Source organism: Accipiter gentilis, chromosome 2 (assembly GCF_929443795.1).
Source record: "Accipiter gentilis chromosome 2, bAccGen1.1, whole genome shotgun sequence".
In the NCBI taxonomy this organism is placed as follows: Eukaryota; Metazoa; Chordata; class Aves; order Accipitriformes; family Accipitridae; genus Astur; species Astur gentilis.
Window position 1 is genome coordinate 31,582,173 of NC_064881.1, and position 18,596 is coordinate 31,600,768.

Sequence of the window (18,596 nt, forward strand, 5' to 3'; positions counted from 1 at the left end):
GCATGCACAAACCTGTACTAGCAGAATTTTATACTAAAATACTGGTAACTATCTGCTTTTAAGAAAAATAAAGATTTTCTTTTTGCCTTCCTTCTCTAAATATTGTTTAACTCTAAGGGACACAAGGAAAACCAGAGGCTAAAACCAGAGCAATTTTCAAAAAGCATGCAAGAACTTCCAAGGCAAGATGCAGAAACTGGAAATTGTTTGGTGTTTTGTTCTGTTTTAAGAGGAACTACATTCTTAAAAACACTGCTTCTCCTTCCTGTACAATTGAAACAAATAAAAAAGTCAGGGGTTGGTGGGTTTGGTTTTTGGCATAGTTTGGGGTTTTTGTTTTGGTTTGGTTTTTTTTAAGGGCTGGTGAAGATAGCCAACTGAATATAGTATTACCCAAGTCACACAGTGCAGAAGGTAAAACCTGAAGCATGTCAGGAGTTGTAGCACATTTTACCTTACGTCCCACATACACAGGAATTCCAATAATCATAGCAGGAATAGCAATGCCAGCTATCAAGGCAATTCCTACAGGAGCTCCAACAAGTGTCCCTAGTTGCCACAATATTTTCTTCTTACGGCTCCATGGTTTCTTTCCCCAAAATGTGCAACCTGATGGGCTAATAGAAAGAAGTAAGAAAACTGTAAAGAAATTGTAAATAAATCAACATAACTATACAGTACTGAACTGTTCTCTAGTTACAAAATTATTGTTCTTGGGTTCAAGTTACAGACATTATGGATAACAAATAATCAGTTATAATTTCGTCAAAGTGTTTTTTTGCCTTTACAGTATATTTTACAACCTAAAGAGAACCATGTTGTGTATCATCCCATGCCAATCTGTGGTTCACAGTTAACATATAATCAGAGTTTTTGTATTGCTTACTACGAAGACAATACAGCAGTATTAAGGCATCAGTATGTTCATTTAAAACACTTCATTTGTTGTACTAAGTACATATTGCATACACAAAACTTATTTTAAGTAATCTTTTAAATAAGATTTTAAAATAAAAAACAACAAAGCACTAATTTAAATACATGCATTGAAAACTAACTTAATTCTTAGATATGGATACTTCAGCTGTGATTCTCTACTCCAACAGGAAGAAGGCCAGGCTTACAGCATCCAGGAATTACTTCCAGATACTATAGGAAACAAATCACCAACCACATAGATTATTTTTTTCTTAAATGTACCTTAAATAATGTAAATCTGAGATCTCTTTCATACATAGCCAACAGAATTCACAGCCACAGACAGCACAAGTCATATGATTGCAGCTTCCATCATTCATTTTTATTATATAAGCAGCACAGCGTGGGCATGGCTTTATGTCATCAGCTGTTTAAAAATGAATATAAAGATCATATCAGTTCTTTAGACAAGTAGGTTTAATCAAAATATAGACATATGTTTGGGAAAACTGATTGAACCATTATCTGAAAAATGGAAGAAGTTTATTGTAAGTTTGCTTTACAAATCTTGATTTGGCAATGACTGACTTGATAGTTATTTGTATTTGTAAACCGTGGACCAAGTAAAACTAATGAAAACAAGGCAGATCAAATTCAAGTAATTGAATAATTAATGCATACACTCTGTTCAAGAATTTTCTAAGCTTAATGCAATATATATTAGAGTCAGACATTAAATATGTATGTTAATACAGGACTGATAATATGGTCTCTTTAAATAAAATCCTCTTTTACATTTCATGCTGTTATGAATCTTTTAGTTGAATATTCAGTCTCCACTTGGTTATTTCTTTTTCTTATCTTAAATCCATCTCCCCTTCCACATTAAGTGCATTTCTTTGGTATCACCAACCTCCTCTTGAGTACTTTTCACAACCCTACTTAATACTTACTCCCTAGGAAAAAAAAATACTGTAGCAAAAAAAATTCTGGAGGCTCTCCTTGTTCCCAAGTCAAATACTGAAAAATGCAGTTAAGTGACTAGCTCTATCTTTAACAAACAAGGGGTCACTGAGCAACAATGAAATACTTGTATACTGACACAACCACAGTTGTGATCTTCATTCCTTCACATTACTGGTTAGCATCTGCACTTCAGGACAAACTATTTACTCAGAACAGCAGAAGTAACTTGCAGCTCCTAGTGCAGAAGTCCAAGTTTACTGCCTCTGTGCTACTAGGTAGGACAAAGGGAAAAGAGTGGTTATACTTGGTATAAATAATATCCAAAGAGGTGCATAAGCAGCAGAAACAGTACGTCTACCAACTCCAGTGCAAAAGGACAGTGAGCAGCTGAAAGGGTGCACTAGCTATTCCCATCTGGGAACAGATGCACAACCTACAGGGCAGTAACTAAACTGAGCAAGCTCTTACAGCACAGGTATGGCAGAGCTACTGCTGTTCATGATGGGAGCGAATACAAGGGCAAAGAAATGAGCTGGCATGCTAATTTATTTAAAGTTTATTTGAAAACTAGAGCAAGATGCCAATTTCTAAGACAAGATGGAGTGCCTTGTTAAAATGAGCCAGCACAAACAAAAAATTAGAGACCCCCAAGTCTAGGGCTGGATTGGAGAACAACAGCTCTAACTATATTCAAGGTGCAAGAAAGACTCTTTTCCCTTGTTTGGTCAGGGAGACACAAAAGCTGCCAAATAGATCAGAGTTTGGTGAAACTTGGAGTGAATTCTTACCAATAGCAACCTGGACTGTTCCTCTGCAAAATACTACTCTGACTAGTTTATCTTCTTTTTTGGGGGGTTACAAACAAGTTAAAATTTAAGAGGATGGAATTGTTTGCTTTCTGGTAGCCAAGACAGATGAGCATTTTAATGAAAAAAACCAAAAAACAGTACTAAAACAGATGTCAAACATCAGAGCTGGCATCAGACTAATAATAGTCTCTTTTGAAAGCAGAAAATCAGTGTTTTTGAGTTTTGCTTTTATTATTATTTTTATTATAAAAGTTCACCTACAGTGGAAAAAACAAGTGTTCCCAGTGTGTAAGCAATACAACTAATGGAGCCAGCCTGCCAAACAACAGAGAATGCTTTGCAGCGAGTTCCTTTGACTTCACATTTTTCAGCTACAAAGAATTTAAAATGCTGACAAGCCTGTAAGATTGAAGTCAGCTTCTGTGGTCACAGAGTACTTCAAATTATAACATTTAAAATTTGAATTCAAACTTAAAATTGTGTATATTTCTGAAAGACAAAGCAGCTAGTATCTATCGTGCTACTATTCAGTTCTTCCAGTTTTAGAGTTAATTGTGCAAGTGCACTAAAAAGACATTTTACAGACACGGTATCCGAATCATAAATACCTGCTGCTCCAGATTCCTGGCTATAACTAATAGATGAAGAACGAATTGTTCTCAGGCGCAGACTTTGAGCTCTCTCCTGGCGAGCAGCATCGCAGGTCTGGTTTGGATGCCAAATCTGCTTACAGTGGTAGCAAAACTCAGTTCCACAGCCTTCTCGTCCACATGTAAGTTTGGGACAGCTGGCACATCCAAAAGCGATCACAGCATATCTTGAATCATCAAGAGGGGCAAGAGAGAATTTTGTTAATAAGAACACCCCTGTCTATAGGCCAAAGCAGACAAGACAGCTGCCAGAGCAGCCGCAGCAGGTACAAAGTCAGTGGACATCAGGAGTTTACATCAGGTGGCCAGCACAGGTTCCTTACCGCCTCCTTCCACAATTCTATCACTACTGCTTTAGACTAAGACTGTACAGAAATACTACAACCTGTGTTAACACTTTGCTCTCCCCCACCTTAATAACTTCATGCAGTACTGAAATATACTGTATTTAAGGTTGAATGCAGTACTGCAAGGTTTACGGTCACAAAGCAACCACAGTTTAGACAAGCAGGACAATAAAACCAAAAAAGGTATTTAACCAACTAGAAAGAGTTATTGTTTCAAAAGTGTTCCAGTCTCTATAGGCATGTCTAAGCTTGACCCTTTCTATAATCTGCGAGGATCCCTGCTGAGTGATCTGTAGTATAATCTATTACTGTAAGGCATCTGACTTGGTACGGCATGACATTTTAGTATTTTACTGGTTGCCATTTATCATGAATATCACTATTTACTTTAAACAGATGTTTGGTTACTCTTTATATTTTAAAAAGTGACAATAACAAAACAAGTATTTTATAAATAAGGATTTTGGTTTCTCAATTAAGATAATTTCATTTTTTTGACAATTTTTTAAAATACATTTCAAACTGTAAATGCAGAAATTGATAAGAGTTCAGGGCCTCATTGCCCCCTTTAATCTGACAATATTACAGAGCAAAGAGCTCCAAAAACATTGAGACTTACAAAACTGTGTCACACTACTTTGTAATCAGACACTACATGAACAATTCTATACAACGACAGAGTTGTTGCCACAAATCAATTCCTCTATCAGGTTTGCATTTTGAAGTTCACATGGCAAAAATACAGACAATGTGTATTATAGTTCATATTAATACTAAATATAAATATATATATACAAACACGCCTTAATTCCTATGCATTGTAATTTTTGCAATGATTTTATGCAATAGCTTTTAAGTGGAAAGTAAAACTAGGCCCACTGGTATGAACACTTAAAACAGTCCTGCTGAATAGACTTCAACAGATCTATAAATGCAGCAGGGCTTAAATGTATGGCTGTTCAAACAAAGGTAGTTTTATTTTATAGCCTAAACTAACTCCAAATATTCTGTATCAGTAATGATACTAAAAAAAGATTCCCACTCACATATCCATCTGAAAATTTAGCTATTTTCATTTGAGAGTAGCTAGATCTGAAGCTCTGTACAGTTAATGCAAATCCTATCCCTTTCATTAGTGCTTTAAAACAGCATGTTTGAGGTTCACACCCCCAAGAAGTTCTGCAAACAAATAGGAGTTTTCAACCTTTAATTTACAGATGATGCGGTTACAAATAAAAATGAGATATATGCTTCTCTGTTTTCAAATATTTCTTACTTTCCAAGTAAAAATTTGTTTCAATAATTGCTAGATTCTTCTATATTCTTGCCAAGTTAATCAGCTCTATTTTCCCACTTACTGCAACTGAAGAGGTAATTACTTTGTATGTACACAAAGAGATTATGATCCAAATGCTTCTTCAACATACAGGGATACATCCAACACTCGTTAACTTCACATCAAAGAATCTCAAGCACAGATCGCAGAATGAAGTCTCAATTTATATCCTGCATCCTATTGCTAATAAAGAATGGGAGCATCCCTAAAAGCACTCCCCATTGGGGATTGACGGATTGGCGTACCTTTAGAAAGTAACTTTTTAGACCAGAGCAAATGTCAGTTCAAACTGTACAAGGTTACAGGTTTAATTTCAGCATTTTGTGTTCATCTTACAGATGATGTGAAAGCCAAAAGTTCTTGTTAGGCTGAGAGAAGGGACAAACAACAAAATTCAAAGTAATAACGAGTAAAACAAAAACCAGAGGCAAAAAGCAATTAATTGAAGAAAGGACATACAGTGAGAAGAGGAATGAAGAATTTGTACTCTTTTGCCCAATCTGCTCTTTGCCTGACAAAGATAAGAAAATCTGGGAATCGCTGGTCTCTTCTAATAAAGTCAGCGATACAATCTCAGAGCAAAACCATTAAATAATTCAGACAGAAGAAAAGACAGAACACATCTGGAATACTGATTCACTAAGGCTTGTTAAAATGATGCCAGAAAACTGATATGAGGAAGTAATCTCAAAAAATTAGTCTGGAATGAAGTCCAAGAGGTTTCCTTGTCCATGCTCCTTCCCCAGGGAAAGATCACCTATTTGCCAGTGTCTCCTACCAAGTCAATGCAGGTAGGCTGCAGCTAGTCCAGACTTTCACAGTATTTCAGATAACGACAACAGTCGGGATGCATTTGAGCTTGCAACAAAAGCAGCCCAGGGTCAGAAAGACCACGGTGCCAGTGATACGGACCATTTCTGGCGTTAGACTGCTTTAGTGCTTAGAGACCCCACAGCTCCCAGGCAGCTCATCCAGGGCATAACTACTGCAACAGAGGTTCTCCTCCAAACTAATCCATAGTTCCCTTGTTGGGAACATCATAAGAAGTTCTCCACTGGGACAGGAGAAGTAGCAATACACATAATACTCCAGTTAAGTTTGTTTCAAGATCTGTTTGGTTCCAGTTTTGCCACCTCTAGCACCTGTTTTTACCCCACAGACTGAAAGACACCTACTTCTTAACTATTCTTCGTTGTTTTCTGAGAACACAGGGGCCCACATGTAGAAAACCACTCAAACATTGTAACAGATCAACCTAGCTTCCCTCCTTTTTTTAACCTTCCTCATTTTCTCCTTCAGGGATCAAAGTTTTTATAACTATTTGCTCTTTACCTGGTCCAGATATTTGCCGAAATGTGATGCCCAAACTCTGAAACAATATTACATGGGATGTTTCATCAATGCTGAGGAGAGCTGAAGCACTGTCATGCATCATCCACTCAGTTCCTTCTTTTACCTATTTGTGCAGTAATTTTTTCCCACCAAAATGGTCTACTTTGCACCTATTTCCTATTTATTACAGTACTTATTTGTAATTTTAAAGATAACTTTAGGAAATAATGCTACCCTCTGAAGTTTCTGCACCTCTTCTACTTTGGGATTAATTGCAAATTTAGTAAATGTATTCCATCCAGCTTTCATGAAATTTGATCCATGCTAAAATCAGGCCAGCTACCATCACAACCCTAATGTGTTATGCCAGTACTACATATCAAAAACTGTTCAGAAAAAAAAAGCCCTCAGTTTTAATTGCAGGTTGTACAAGTTGATTACAGTTGCCAAAGCAATTAGAAACTGTGACTACTGTTGTACCACAATTTTTAAAGCAAATGTCTGCTGATCTGAAGTTTGTGTGTACTGTATGTCATACCTCATCTTTAAACAACGTTTGTTAGCATAGGCTGGTCAGTGAAAGTCTGAGTACTGTTTGCTTCCCTAAACCTCACACCTGTACAATTCCTTCCTCCATCCTCCTTCTATGCTCCACAACAACATTAAATCCCCGTTATTACTTCCTATACCGCTCCCACTTCTCCTTCCCACCTCCCTCTGTGTGCTTTCTCCCAGGTCCCCTGGCTAACAGTGAGGTGAGAGACCAGTGCTGCAGCAGGCTCCCAGCTAGGCACATACCGACTTGTCAGGCAGTGCTGCGGTGGCTGCCTGGAAGGCCAAATTTAAGAAGCTAACTGCAGGATTCATATACAGGTTTTTCTCTTGCTGGAAGCATTATTGATTGTCTCTCTTTTGCTCAAGTATTATGGTTTTTTCCCCTGAAACTTCTTAGATTAACTTATGCTGAACACTCAACGCCCTCTGCCCAACATGTTTGAAGGTGCTAAAAGTTTGAAAAGCAATCAAGAGAAGGACAGGAAAAGACAAAACATGATCGCATGAGCTCTTGTTTCTTTAGGATGATACCCCTAAAGAATGATCCTGCTGAGAAATATCCAAGTAACCAACTTCATCCAATTTTAAACTAGTAATGAAAATTCAGTGAGGGGGTACTATCTACACAATAAAAACAGAATCCATTGATCACTGTGAAGCATTTCCCTGCCACATGAAATACATTAGGAGAAAGTCATGTTATCAAAGGTACAGTTGAGATCATGCATATAGTACTAGTTTATTTCCCTCATACGTAAACACTGGCATAGTTTAGCTGCCTGGCAATACACTGGGTTTTCCACAGGATTCCACCCTCAGAGTAAGGAGCATGCAGTAGCCAGTTCTGGAGCAATGACTTAAGCATTTGCTATTACTAATACATTGCTGTGGTCCCACATGATTGCACAGAACTTTAACTTTACTCTGAAAACCCACTTTTTATTTTTATGATGGTATTATCTACAGCAATTACAATTACAGTTTCTGACCATTTAAAGATACTTCGGATTTTTTTTTTAAAAACAGATGAGAAAACTGAGGCACAAAAAATAAGCAAGGTGAAAAGTCTCCATTAAGCAAATCTGCCTTGAGTCTACCTATCAAAGTACTAATAAAGTATCTGAATCACTGAAACATAGTTTAATGGAAAATGGTTTAACAGTTCTTACATGCTTCCCCTTACTTGAGTAACAGTTTGTCCAGAACATGAAAACTCAGGGAAACTTGAGCAAAGCATACTTCTGCCTATCAAATAATGCCTTCTAGTGGTTATTTTCTTCTGCAGTATCAAAACACTAAAATCAAGCTGTACTGGTTTTGTCCACATGACTTCGTTACAAGCTCACGCAACCAATCCATCATTCAAGTAAATTTTTCCCTTCTCTACTCAAAGTATACCACAGTAATGCCATGCACTTTGGACCATAGGACCTAAGAAACTACCACCTTTCCAGTCCCTGCTTTTGACCTGCATTAGCAAATTCTGTTTCATTTAAAGTATGAAAGCAAAACTGTATTTCAAATATGTTTCTTAATATATCATTTAAATTTAAAAGCTTCCTAAACATTAAGCACCTGAACATTAATACTGGAATATTTAATCTACCTAATAGTCAGTCCTATTTTGCTTGTTCTCTTCCAACATTCATCATTTTCTTCCTTCTGCTTACTGCTTATCTGTGAGGCTTTGAAACAGAGGTGTCCTCTTCTATGAGTTTTAGCGTGCACTGTGCATCCAGATAAGTCACGGCTATAACCTTTAGACATTATGATAACACAAACAGTCTCTAAAAAAGCAACTTGCTGAAGAATGGTATTATGAGACACCAACAGCAGAAAAGTGTGATGAGCTGCTCAGTAGTATTCAGCCCACTCATGTCAGAATTCAGAACAGTTTCAGAACTGTTTAAGTATTAAAGCAATGTTAAAGTACTACGTTCCTCAGATAATAAGCAGGAACAAGCCGATCATTATCTTACATCAGAATCCTGTTGACAGGCAACAACTGGTGTCTCAAGCAGCCACAAGATGGAAGATAACTGAAGCTGGAGAGGCCTTTTTATTGAAAAACCACCTTCAGTCATTTTTTGCAGTTTAAAAAAACCAAAATACCCACTGCACTTTATGAAACAGACTAAGTGAAAAGTAGTCACCAAACTTTCAATTCTGTTTAGTCTGAGCTTTGCACCGTTGCCTTGGCAACGCAACATCTAAATTTTTTGCCTGCTGTAGATACATAGCAACCACCTACCAGTAAGTTTCATGACATTGCTGAAATTCCCTCTGTGTAGAAAAAAAAAATCCTACTTGAGGAAGGGTTTTATTTTGGAAAGCAGTTTGTGGCTTGGGGTTTTTTTGTTGTTTTGTTTTTCTTTTTTTAAGAGAATTCTGAATACTTACACAACACATAACAAAATGCTAAAGTAAAGCAATTTACTTTTCAAAAAACATAATGCTGTGAACATCATCTATTTATGCTGTTACTGTTTTGCAAATATTGGGAAAAAATACATACCCACAATCTGGAGCTGGGCACCACCTACAATCAGGATCTGCAACAAGCCATCGCCTAAGCATAAACTCTTCGTATTTTTCCATCAAGATGTCATCATTTAGTATCAAACGAATATCATGAGGATTAAATCGTTCTGAGCATTCTGGACAGCTAATATTAACTCTGCTCTCAGAGATTTCTATCCGGAGATACTGACGCAAGCAGTCCACACAAGATCTATGGTGACAAGTCATTATCTCCGGGAACCTGTCCTTGGAGTGCCGCAAAAGGCACAAGGGGCATTCCATGAAGTCTCCACTTGGCTTGCTACTAGACGTTGTTCCGTTATCGGAAGAGGTACATGTGGAGAAAATAGAGTTCTTGTCTGTACACATTTCTGAATGAATACTTTCGATACTTGCAATTCCATCAACACCTCCATTTAAATCCCTAGACTTGCGTCTTGTGTCTTTTTTTCTCCGAAAAAGAGAGCCCAATGAAATTCTTCTTTTCTTTGGTGCCTTTTTAACTGACGGCAAGCTCACAGAGGAAGCAGAAGACTGGAGGTCCCGATCAGAGCCCATTTGCCGATGTAAACTCATGTCTAGGTCACTCATCAGAAATGGGTTAAATTTCATATGTAACCCTAATCATTTTTGTGGATCAAAATAATAGAGTCAGAGGATACAGGCATATTATTATGTAATCCAGTTTGAGAGTCTTCATGCAGAAAGTTCACACGTATCCGCTTCCAGCAAATTCTTCAGAGGAATTCCCTGCATTAGGAAAAAAGATGGGGGGGGAGATTAGAATCACATCCATCACTTTTGGTTCGGAAAGATCACAGCACTCTAATGACCTGTTATTCATATTACTACTTCTCCTCACCATCTGACCTGATACTTCTGTCAGTTTTTTCTATCCTTTACATCCTTCTCATCTTAACATGCCTGAAACTTCTCTGTGGTCAAGGAATATCTTTGTTACACTTAAGCAGTGCCAAGAACAGCACCTTCACTCCCCTGCTCCCTAAGGGGGGGTGGTGTGTGCGCAGGTGCACACATGTGTAGAAATTACCATAACCCAAGGCAACAACTAAGTAAATGTGTAACAAGATCTTCTATAAAGCATAGTAACAGGCTTCAGCATTGGAAACTTTTCTGGTTTCTCTACCTTAGACTTTATCCAGTGTGGAAAAATATATGTACAAGCCCAATATAGTTAACTAACAGAAACAAAAGATTTTTGTGTGTATTTTGAATCCATTTATACTGCCAGCTGAAATTAAGTCACTGTGGCTAAACAACTCAAGATATTCTCAAAACCTAACGGTTCTCAGAGAAGTATGAAGATGCATATTTGTAATGTAAAGCACCAGACTATTTCAGGAATCAGAGCTGCAGAGTGACTGACAGCCAACATTGTCTTGCCCTTCAACTTTCATACTGCAATTCAAGCAAAGACTAGACTTAAGGTGACAAGATTTGAATTTTTCATCATACTGATTTTTATTTAAAAAAAAAGTCCAAAAAACAGATTCGCATCACAAATCAAGCTTCAATTATTCCCTATGGACAAGATGACAGCAAGGATTTCCTTCTGTTCCCTGTTGCTTAACTGACTGGCTCGAAGAGGAGAGAGAAAGGCAGGCATTTTCTTATTTTCCTCTGACAGAGGAGACTGCTTACAAGAAGTGGCAGATCACCTCCAACCAAAACCACTAACTTCCCCCAAACATGCAAATACTCCCACTTCTTGGAAGCTTGATTGTACAAGAGAAATTTCCCAACTCTGAGAACTGCTTCTGTTCTGTTGAATGCAAAGACATTTCTTATGTGCCAACAGTGGTGCATGTCTGGATGCAACTACCACTGGCACCATTTCTTTCCTCAGTGTTTCCCAATTTAGCTCCCAGAAAGGTGTACACTGCATTTCTATGATTTTACCATAGGATGATAAAGCCAGAAACTGGAAACTAAAAATAAGTCAAAATGTAGAAATGAAGGAATGTAGAGGCCCACTGATGATGATACAAAAATATAATTTTGAACTTACACATCTTGGCATGGAAAAGACAAAGGGAGGCGAAAACCAACACTGACTTACATGAATGCCTCAATTTACCAGAGGCCAGGCAGTCTACGCACCAGCTAGAGACCAGCCAAAAACCATGTGCTGTATGTCTCTGGGACAGGATCACTGAGACCATGTGCTGTATGTCTCTGGGACAGGATCACTGAGATGACTGGATCAAGACCAGGAAGTTTCAGAGAAGACCAACCAGCAGTAGAAACAGCAATCCCCCTCCAAAGAGGAAACACAGAAAGAGCCCACAGGCTGTCCAGCTCGCTAGAGCAATGCATGCAGCAAACACACTGCTAGGCCCTCTTCAGACTACTGTAGCTTAGTATTATACACATACTAGCAGGTAGCCAAGTCAACACTACTCCAGTACAGGAGTACCCCACAAGAATACTACCTTCCTCAAGTTAAGAATTTAGGAAAAAAACCCCTAAAACAAAACCATAAACCCAAACCACTACCACACACACACAGACAAAAAATAAAAATAAAATAAAAAAAATCAGCAAAGCAGCCCCTTAGATCTCCTGGTTTTGCTAAAAATAGGTCTTATGTTTTAGGCCACTGGACTTTTGTCTGTTTTGTTTTTTAAAAAATATAAAAGCCACTATATTCTATTTTTTCAAATGCTGAATTATTATACTTTTTTTTTCATAAAGGAAAATCTTACCTCTGCGGAACACTGTCAAAAAAGTAATCTTATTTTATTCCCAGGGTCTAAAATAAAGCGTATTTCAAGAACGTAACATACTCTTCCTTCCCTCCTAAGGGAACATTCTCAGCCTAAAATCTAGTCAAAAGGAATCTTGGATGCTTTACCTGCTTCTTTCCCAAAACAAATTTAATAGTTTTACAGCTGCTGTTTCTCATTAAATGAACTAAAACATTCCTTTATCCACAGAAAAAAGGTGAAACTGAAAAAAAGTACTCAACAATGACAACAGAAGGGAACATCCTTCTCTCTAGGATTTTGGCATGATGTTATATCATAGATACACACAGTTGGTAGGCAGCATCTGAAATATACTACAGATACACAAATCCTATAGCCTATGGCTGATGATAAATTAAGTTTGTATGTCTGGAAGTACAAGAATAACCTTGAAAGCATTATTATAACTACATACTCACTAACATTTGTATGTTCACAGAGATACCACCAGGACAGCAGAAAGTGCCATCTTCCTCAAGCCAGGAGAGTCCATGAACAACATGAACTGCAATCAAAGCAATCATTTCAGGCAAGAAGGTGTTTTTGTTTTTTTTGTTTGTTTTTTTTTTTTTTTTAAAAAAATAAAATAAAATAAAAAATAGGAAGTAAACACAGTAACATAGCCAAGCCTATGACTACAAGCCTTCCCCTCCTCCCTTTCTCTGGAGAGGAAAGAATGCGTATTACAGCATTTTTGCCAGTTCCAACAGATGTACAAAATCAAGAAATAGTAGCTCTGGTGATGAACCAGTTGTACTTTTTTTTTTTTAAATAAACAACAATTCTCCCATGCTCTAAAGAAAGAGAGCAGTACGCCCTATAGTTCTGTTTGCGTAATGGGATCTGATAAGCAGTCTCAGAAATAGCAGATTGCTTTTCTAAGAAAAATGGTTAAAATTTGTCAGGATTTCTGAATAGAGAAGTTGCCATTTATTTCAGACAATCATCAACTATGCTCTCTAGATTTAAATGCATAAAGCTAGTTTTATAAGCTATACTCTTCCTTATATAGTAATTTTGGATTGCCATTTTAGTGACGTTCAAACATGACTTTGCTGAAGTGAAAAGATTCAGCAGATGATTTATTACAGGAAAAAATGAAGACAAATGTTACAATGTTAATAATGATCAGAGCTGTATAAAATCATAAAAGACTTACTAATGCAAACTGGAGCACTGGCCAGTTCTATGTTGGGTTGGGCAACATGAGCATCTGCATGTTTTTGCTGACAAAAAGAAGGAAAAAAATATTTGATTCTGTACAGCCAGAGAACACAACGTCTGTATTATTCCAGTAACAATGAGTCCACATGAAGGAGATCAGCTGTGTGAAAAATAAAGCTCTGAAATCAAAACACTCGAAACAAGCTGCGACACACAATTATGGTAATAGCAACAATCAATCTGATTTCGAGAGGCAACATTCATTGCAAGTTCCACGCTGCTCTCACTGACCAGTACAAACTCTGTCAACATACAGAAGAAACTAACATGGACAACAGTGAAGGGATAGAAAAACCACACACAGAGTATAACTTCTAGAAATGTAAGTTTGCCACTGTCCTCAACATTTCCTCAAAAGCACTTACCGACTACGAAAAAGACATGTTTCTGGCTTCCCGCCTTGCCTAAAGCCCCACCACAAAGCCATATTCCAGCCATGCTTTGCATTCTGTTCACGCCACAAACTACCACAAAACACCAGTTGCCACAGCACAAACACACCTTGTCATGTGAAGATTTCCAAAAGCACAAGTGACATTTACAGACGTTAACTCACGTAACTTGACTGCTATCGGTTCCTTCAGTAATCCTTCCTAAACTGTTTGCTGGGGAAACCTAACTAACATCCAGTTAAATTTTCTTCTGTAATTCTTTTCAACCATGCTGCTTTAAGTAAATGCTATCGCTGACCATATAATGGAGAGGGAGGGAAAGGAAATCAGAATAATCTTGCAAAGGGAGAAGTTTTCAACTCAGAGATGACTGGGGTGAAAAATATCTTCTAGTATGGCTCTCCATGACATAACCTTTGCTTGTCTCATCTTGCCAATTTCAAAACTTTTAGGAAATGCACTTGGGCAGCTGAGTATAACCCTACCCATTTTGCAAGAAAAGAGCAATAAAGCCTTACTTCTGTAAGTCAGCTGCTGGGGGAGACTAACTCCTCATGCTCCTAGCTGTCCTCCAAACATAGAGGCACAAGTTCAACATGCTGCCTGCTCTTCCTTTACACATTCAAACTGGTGTACAGGAACAACAAATAAGGGAGTCTGCCATCAGGACAAGCAGCTTCACACACATTTGCAAAATGAAGGCAGGCTGAAACATTTGCGTAGGAAAGGAGAAAAACCACCATAAACAGAGACACAGCTACATCCTTACTAAAATCCTTAAACATTCCCTCATGTCATTGGTGTTTAGATGGCAAATTTACATTTTTCCTGTTGCAAATGAACACTCCTCATTTTAGGCATTTGCTCCTCCTGGCTATTTAACCAAGCACCAACTTTGTGTTAGTGTACTGAAAACTATTTCTTGATTAAAATTAACTACTAACACTTTCCTTTTCTGCCATCTGTAATTCCCAACACCTATACTTTGTAGATGCTTTCTGAGATGCACTACTCCAGCTTAAAGAGAGCTGTAAACAAAAAGCCCTAGAGCCTTAAGTTCATCCACCTACAATGCATCACAGATCTGAAATACATTTCTGCCTCCTTCTTCCAATGAGCATCCCCTATCAATCACATAGTATCCTGGAATTTCTAAGCTATGATGTTCTTAACATAGAGATATCTCTAAACATCTGAAAGAGGCATCAAACCCACATTTTCTTTTTCATTTACTCCATGGTGTAAGAACAGTAAAATAGTGGAATAAAACATGAAACAAAAATAGGCAAAAGCTCAAGCTATTAAATTAAATACCAATGTACAGGATTTTTAAACAGCAATCAAGTTTCTCACTTTAATGGGCATTCTTTAAATGTCAAATCATTCCACAATAGTTTTAAAATTGGGGGAAAAAAAACCCAAACACTTTTGCCTAAGGATTTATAAGAGTATACCCCTACTCACTTTACACATGACTCAGGTTCAGCTAAAAATCTGGCATCACTAAGAGTTCAGAGTGAGGAACAGTCTGCAAGAGCTTAACAATTTTGACAGCTATGTGCTTCTGTAGCATTACGTCCCATTAAAAACCCTACCATACTCACATAAACACATGTGGTGTCAGAGCATGCTAGGACTGTTACTTGATTTAATCACAGATGACTTCGTGCAAGCAGAATCAACACTTTGCAACTTGGAAGTAAACAAATGGAAAATATGTTGAAACAGCAAAGGTTCTGGCAGAACCTTTATATGCACTAAGTGGAAAAATAAAATCCTTTAATGGTAACATAATGCAGCATAGGTGAAATGCTTAATTGCAACAATTAGCATAATGCACTTATGACTCCTTCAATGTACTTCCCCTCAAAAACTAAAATTAAGAATAGTAACATTTTCCATTTAATGTTTAGAAGACTAAAAGATATTTAATTTGAGGGGGTGGGGGGGTGTTCTAACTTTGATTTCTAATAAAAGTATTAGCCGTTTAATATTACCTATTGGGATTAAACTAAAAAGTTTATTCTATATAAGAAAGTTAACAAGTTCATATCAGAAGATTTCTCAAGCTCTTAAAACAAACCCAGACCTACAGATACTTATCAAACATTTATAGTGATTTGTTACAGTATGCTAGGATGCAAAAATGTAAAGTCAAACTGACTTAAATAATTAATTTAAGTCAAACTGAGCTGTGTAAAACTACTTTAAAAATATACTCATGTAATTTTTACTTCATTATGGCTCTTCTCTTTTGAAAAAAGAGGGCACCAGTATGGTAGTTAACATTTTATGAAATTTATCTGAGCAAAAAGTAATTCTTAATGTTCAGACACTTGCAGGAAGAAATCTTTACTTTCCTGTCCTGCTTTGTTCTAGGAGCCACATAGGTAAATGCTTCTCAAAGTAGAGACCATTAATTACAAAAATTACCAGATTGCTGCTTCTACTAGTAAATCGTTTTCAGAGTGAAAATTACTTGATCATTTAGTTAATTAGGCTCTCATTTCTTTATGGTTACAATGAACTACTGATAGCTGCAAAGAGGCCATTATTTCAAAAATAGGACTCCCAAATCCACAACTGATCGAAGTTTTCAAAACCTTTAGAAATCTGTCATGTCAAGTCTCAAACTTTACATATCATCTTTAAACAAAAGAACAGTTTCAGTGAAATAATTTCACTTTTTTTCCTTTATGCATATTCAAAAGACTGGGAGTTGAGTTGCCTGCAAGTACCATTCCAAGCATTCACTCACTAGTTTCACACTGGAGCTTGCAGCAGGCTCAGCAAAGGTGCTGACAAGATCTGGGACAGGCCCATATCAGCACAGAAGTGATAAGCAGAACAGAGTAGGGCCCTTATCCCTAAATTGAAAGGGAGTTAAACCTTCTGGGACAGGCCAGCTTGACACACATAGGCCATTAGACCAGTGCTGACTGAGAAACAAGGGGTCTTCCAGGAGCAAAAGAACTTGCTTTGCCATATGCAAGTTCCTATAATGCAATCAGCTTACTTTAGGAAACTCTTCTAATAATTAGGATCAGTTTAGAGACAGTATGTAATGCCTTGTAAAAATTAAACAAAAGACTGTTACTAGATACCAAAAGCAGACAAAAGGTTAGAGCAATTCCCTCATCACTGCAAGCCCTTCTTTTCAGCTGTTAATCTGCACTTCAACTGTGATGGTCACTAAAGCAAGAACAAGACTGCTATTTATTTGTAAAGCATCTTTCAACAAGCATTAAACGTTATGGTTTCTCTAACGAACTTTATGTCCAGATTATTACTCTCTATTCTAAATCATGTTATAAAAAACCTCTGATATTCACAGATACTATTATACAAGAATTTAAGAGAAAAGCACTTGTGAGGCAGAGTTATTTTAACCTTTTAAACTGCACTGTTACCACATCCCAGTTTATTCCAACTGCACTTTATTTTTCCTTAAAGTCCTGTGTCAATTATCTGGAAATTCTATTTTCACTTAGAGGACAAAGCAATATTGTTTCTAAAACAATGAAGCAAACAGACAGTCTATGAACCCGCTTGGGCTTGAAGCCTGAGACAGTCAGACTGACCAGGCATTAAAATCAAAAGATTGACAGTGTTTAAAATACACAGAAGCCTGCACAGTACACACTGCAGAATTGCCAAAAGTTAACTGATATACAATGTTCTATTTTAAAATTCACAATGGTATGTAGCACATGACAAACCAATCCTGACAGCTAGAAAAGTCTTCAACAGCTTATTAAAAAAAGTTATGCTTCTTCCTTAGAAATTTACATGCAATACATCCTGTATCATGTGTCCATGACAGCTGCTATTAAGAAAGGAAGTCTTGCAAGCTGCTCAACTCACTCTGAAAGTCTCTGAACAACTGATTGCCAACTCCAGCAAAATCGTTCCTCTTGCAGATAATGCTTGTAAAGAAGAGAGTGAACTTAAAGTATTCCCCCTCAGTCTGGTTGGTTTGGGTGGGTTTTTTTTGTCACCATCCTTTCAAACCCCAAAGGAACATACCATAATCAAACAAAACTGCTTAGAATAGAAACAACTTTTCCTCTGTGATTCAAACGTTCAGTAAAAGATTTCATCAACACTTTCATAAGCAACGTCAGCTATGATAAGATGGAGTCCCTCTTAAGGGCCCACGTTGTACTTTTGCTAACAAATGGCCAACAGGCAAGAATTCCTTAAATTCTAAAAATGTTAATTTTCCAAACCAGCAGCATTAAATCTGGGTATATCGAGTGCAATGGTTGACCAAAGCTAAGAACTCAGTGCAAAGATGCTTTCTATTTGGGAATCTCCAGACCTACATCTGTTGCAAATAAGACTAAACAGGATCAATTTTCCCTTATCTAACTCAGCAGAACAGTCTTAGTTCAACCATGCACTCGCTCAGTGTCAAAAGCTTATCCTATGCACTGTGGTGCATTACTGTAAGCAAATCTACACCAAACTCAGTCAACAGAAACTGAAGTCTTGGAAACACTGAGGGGGAAAAAAAGGAAGGAAAACAAAACATCACCGAAACATTTAATTATTTTAATCATTAAAATCCTCACACTAGCACAATTTATTTTCTTGTGTAAGTGATGGGAATGTATTCTCTTTGTGCAGTGATGGGCATGTATTTTCACTTCTGAATATCATGGAGAGATTTATTTATATATATATATACATTGAAGTAATGTTCGAAAACATCTGACTAGATAGTGATCTGGAAAGTGGAAGCAACACTAAGGGATTAAAAACTGCACAAGCTGCCTA

General features: G+C 37.3%; 1 protein-coding gene across 4 annotated transcripts in view; it reads right to left on the reverse strand.

The window, feature by feature from the left end:
* The window catches only part of RNF19A (ring finger protein 19A, RBR E3 ubiquitin protein ligase), a 61,441-nt gene that overhangs the window by 12,229 nt on the left and 30,616 nt on the right, over positions 1–18,596 (reverse strand). For 2 of the 4 annotated variants that reach the window (XM_049828221.1, XM_049828247.1), the window contains exons 2-5: positions 9,429–10,183; positions 3,302–3,510; positions 1,201–1,345; positions 455–617 (exon numbers count right to left, since the gene is read on the reverse strand). In XM_049828221.1, the coding sequence (XP_049684178.1) occupies positions 455–617; positions 1,201–1,345; positions 3,302–3,510; positions 9,429–10,045 (1,134 nt within the window). In that variant the 5' untranslated portion in view covers positions 10,046–10,183. Of the gene's footprint in view, positions 1–454; positions 618–1,200; positions 1,346–3,301; positions 3,511–9,428; positions 10,184–12,624; positions 12,707–13,360; positions 13,428–18,596 lie in introns of all 4 variants that reach the window. The other 2 variants (XM_049828230.1, XM_049828238.1) reach the window with 2 other exon arrangements.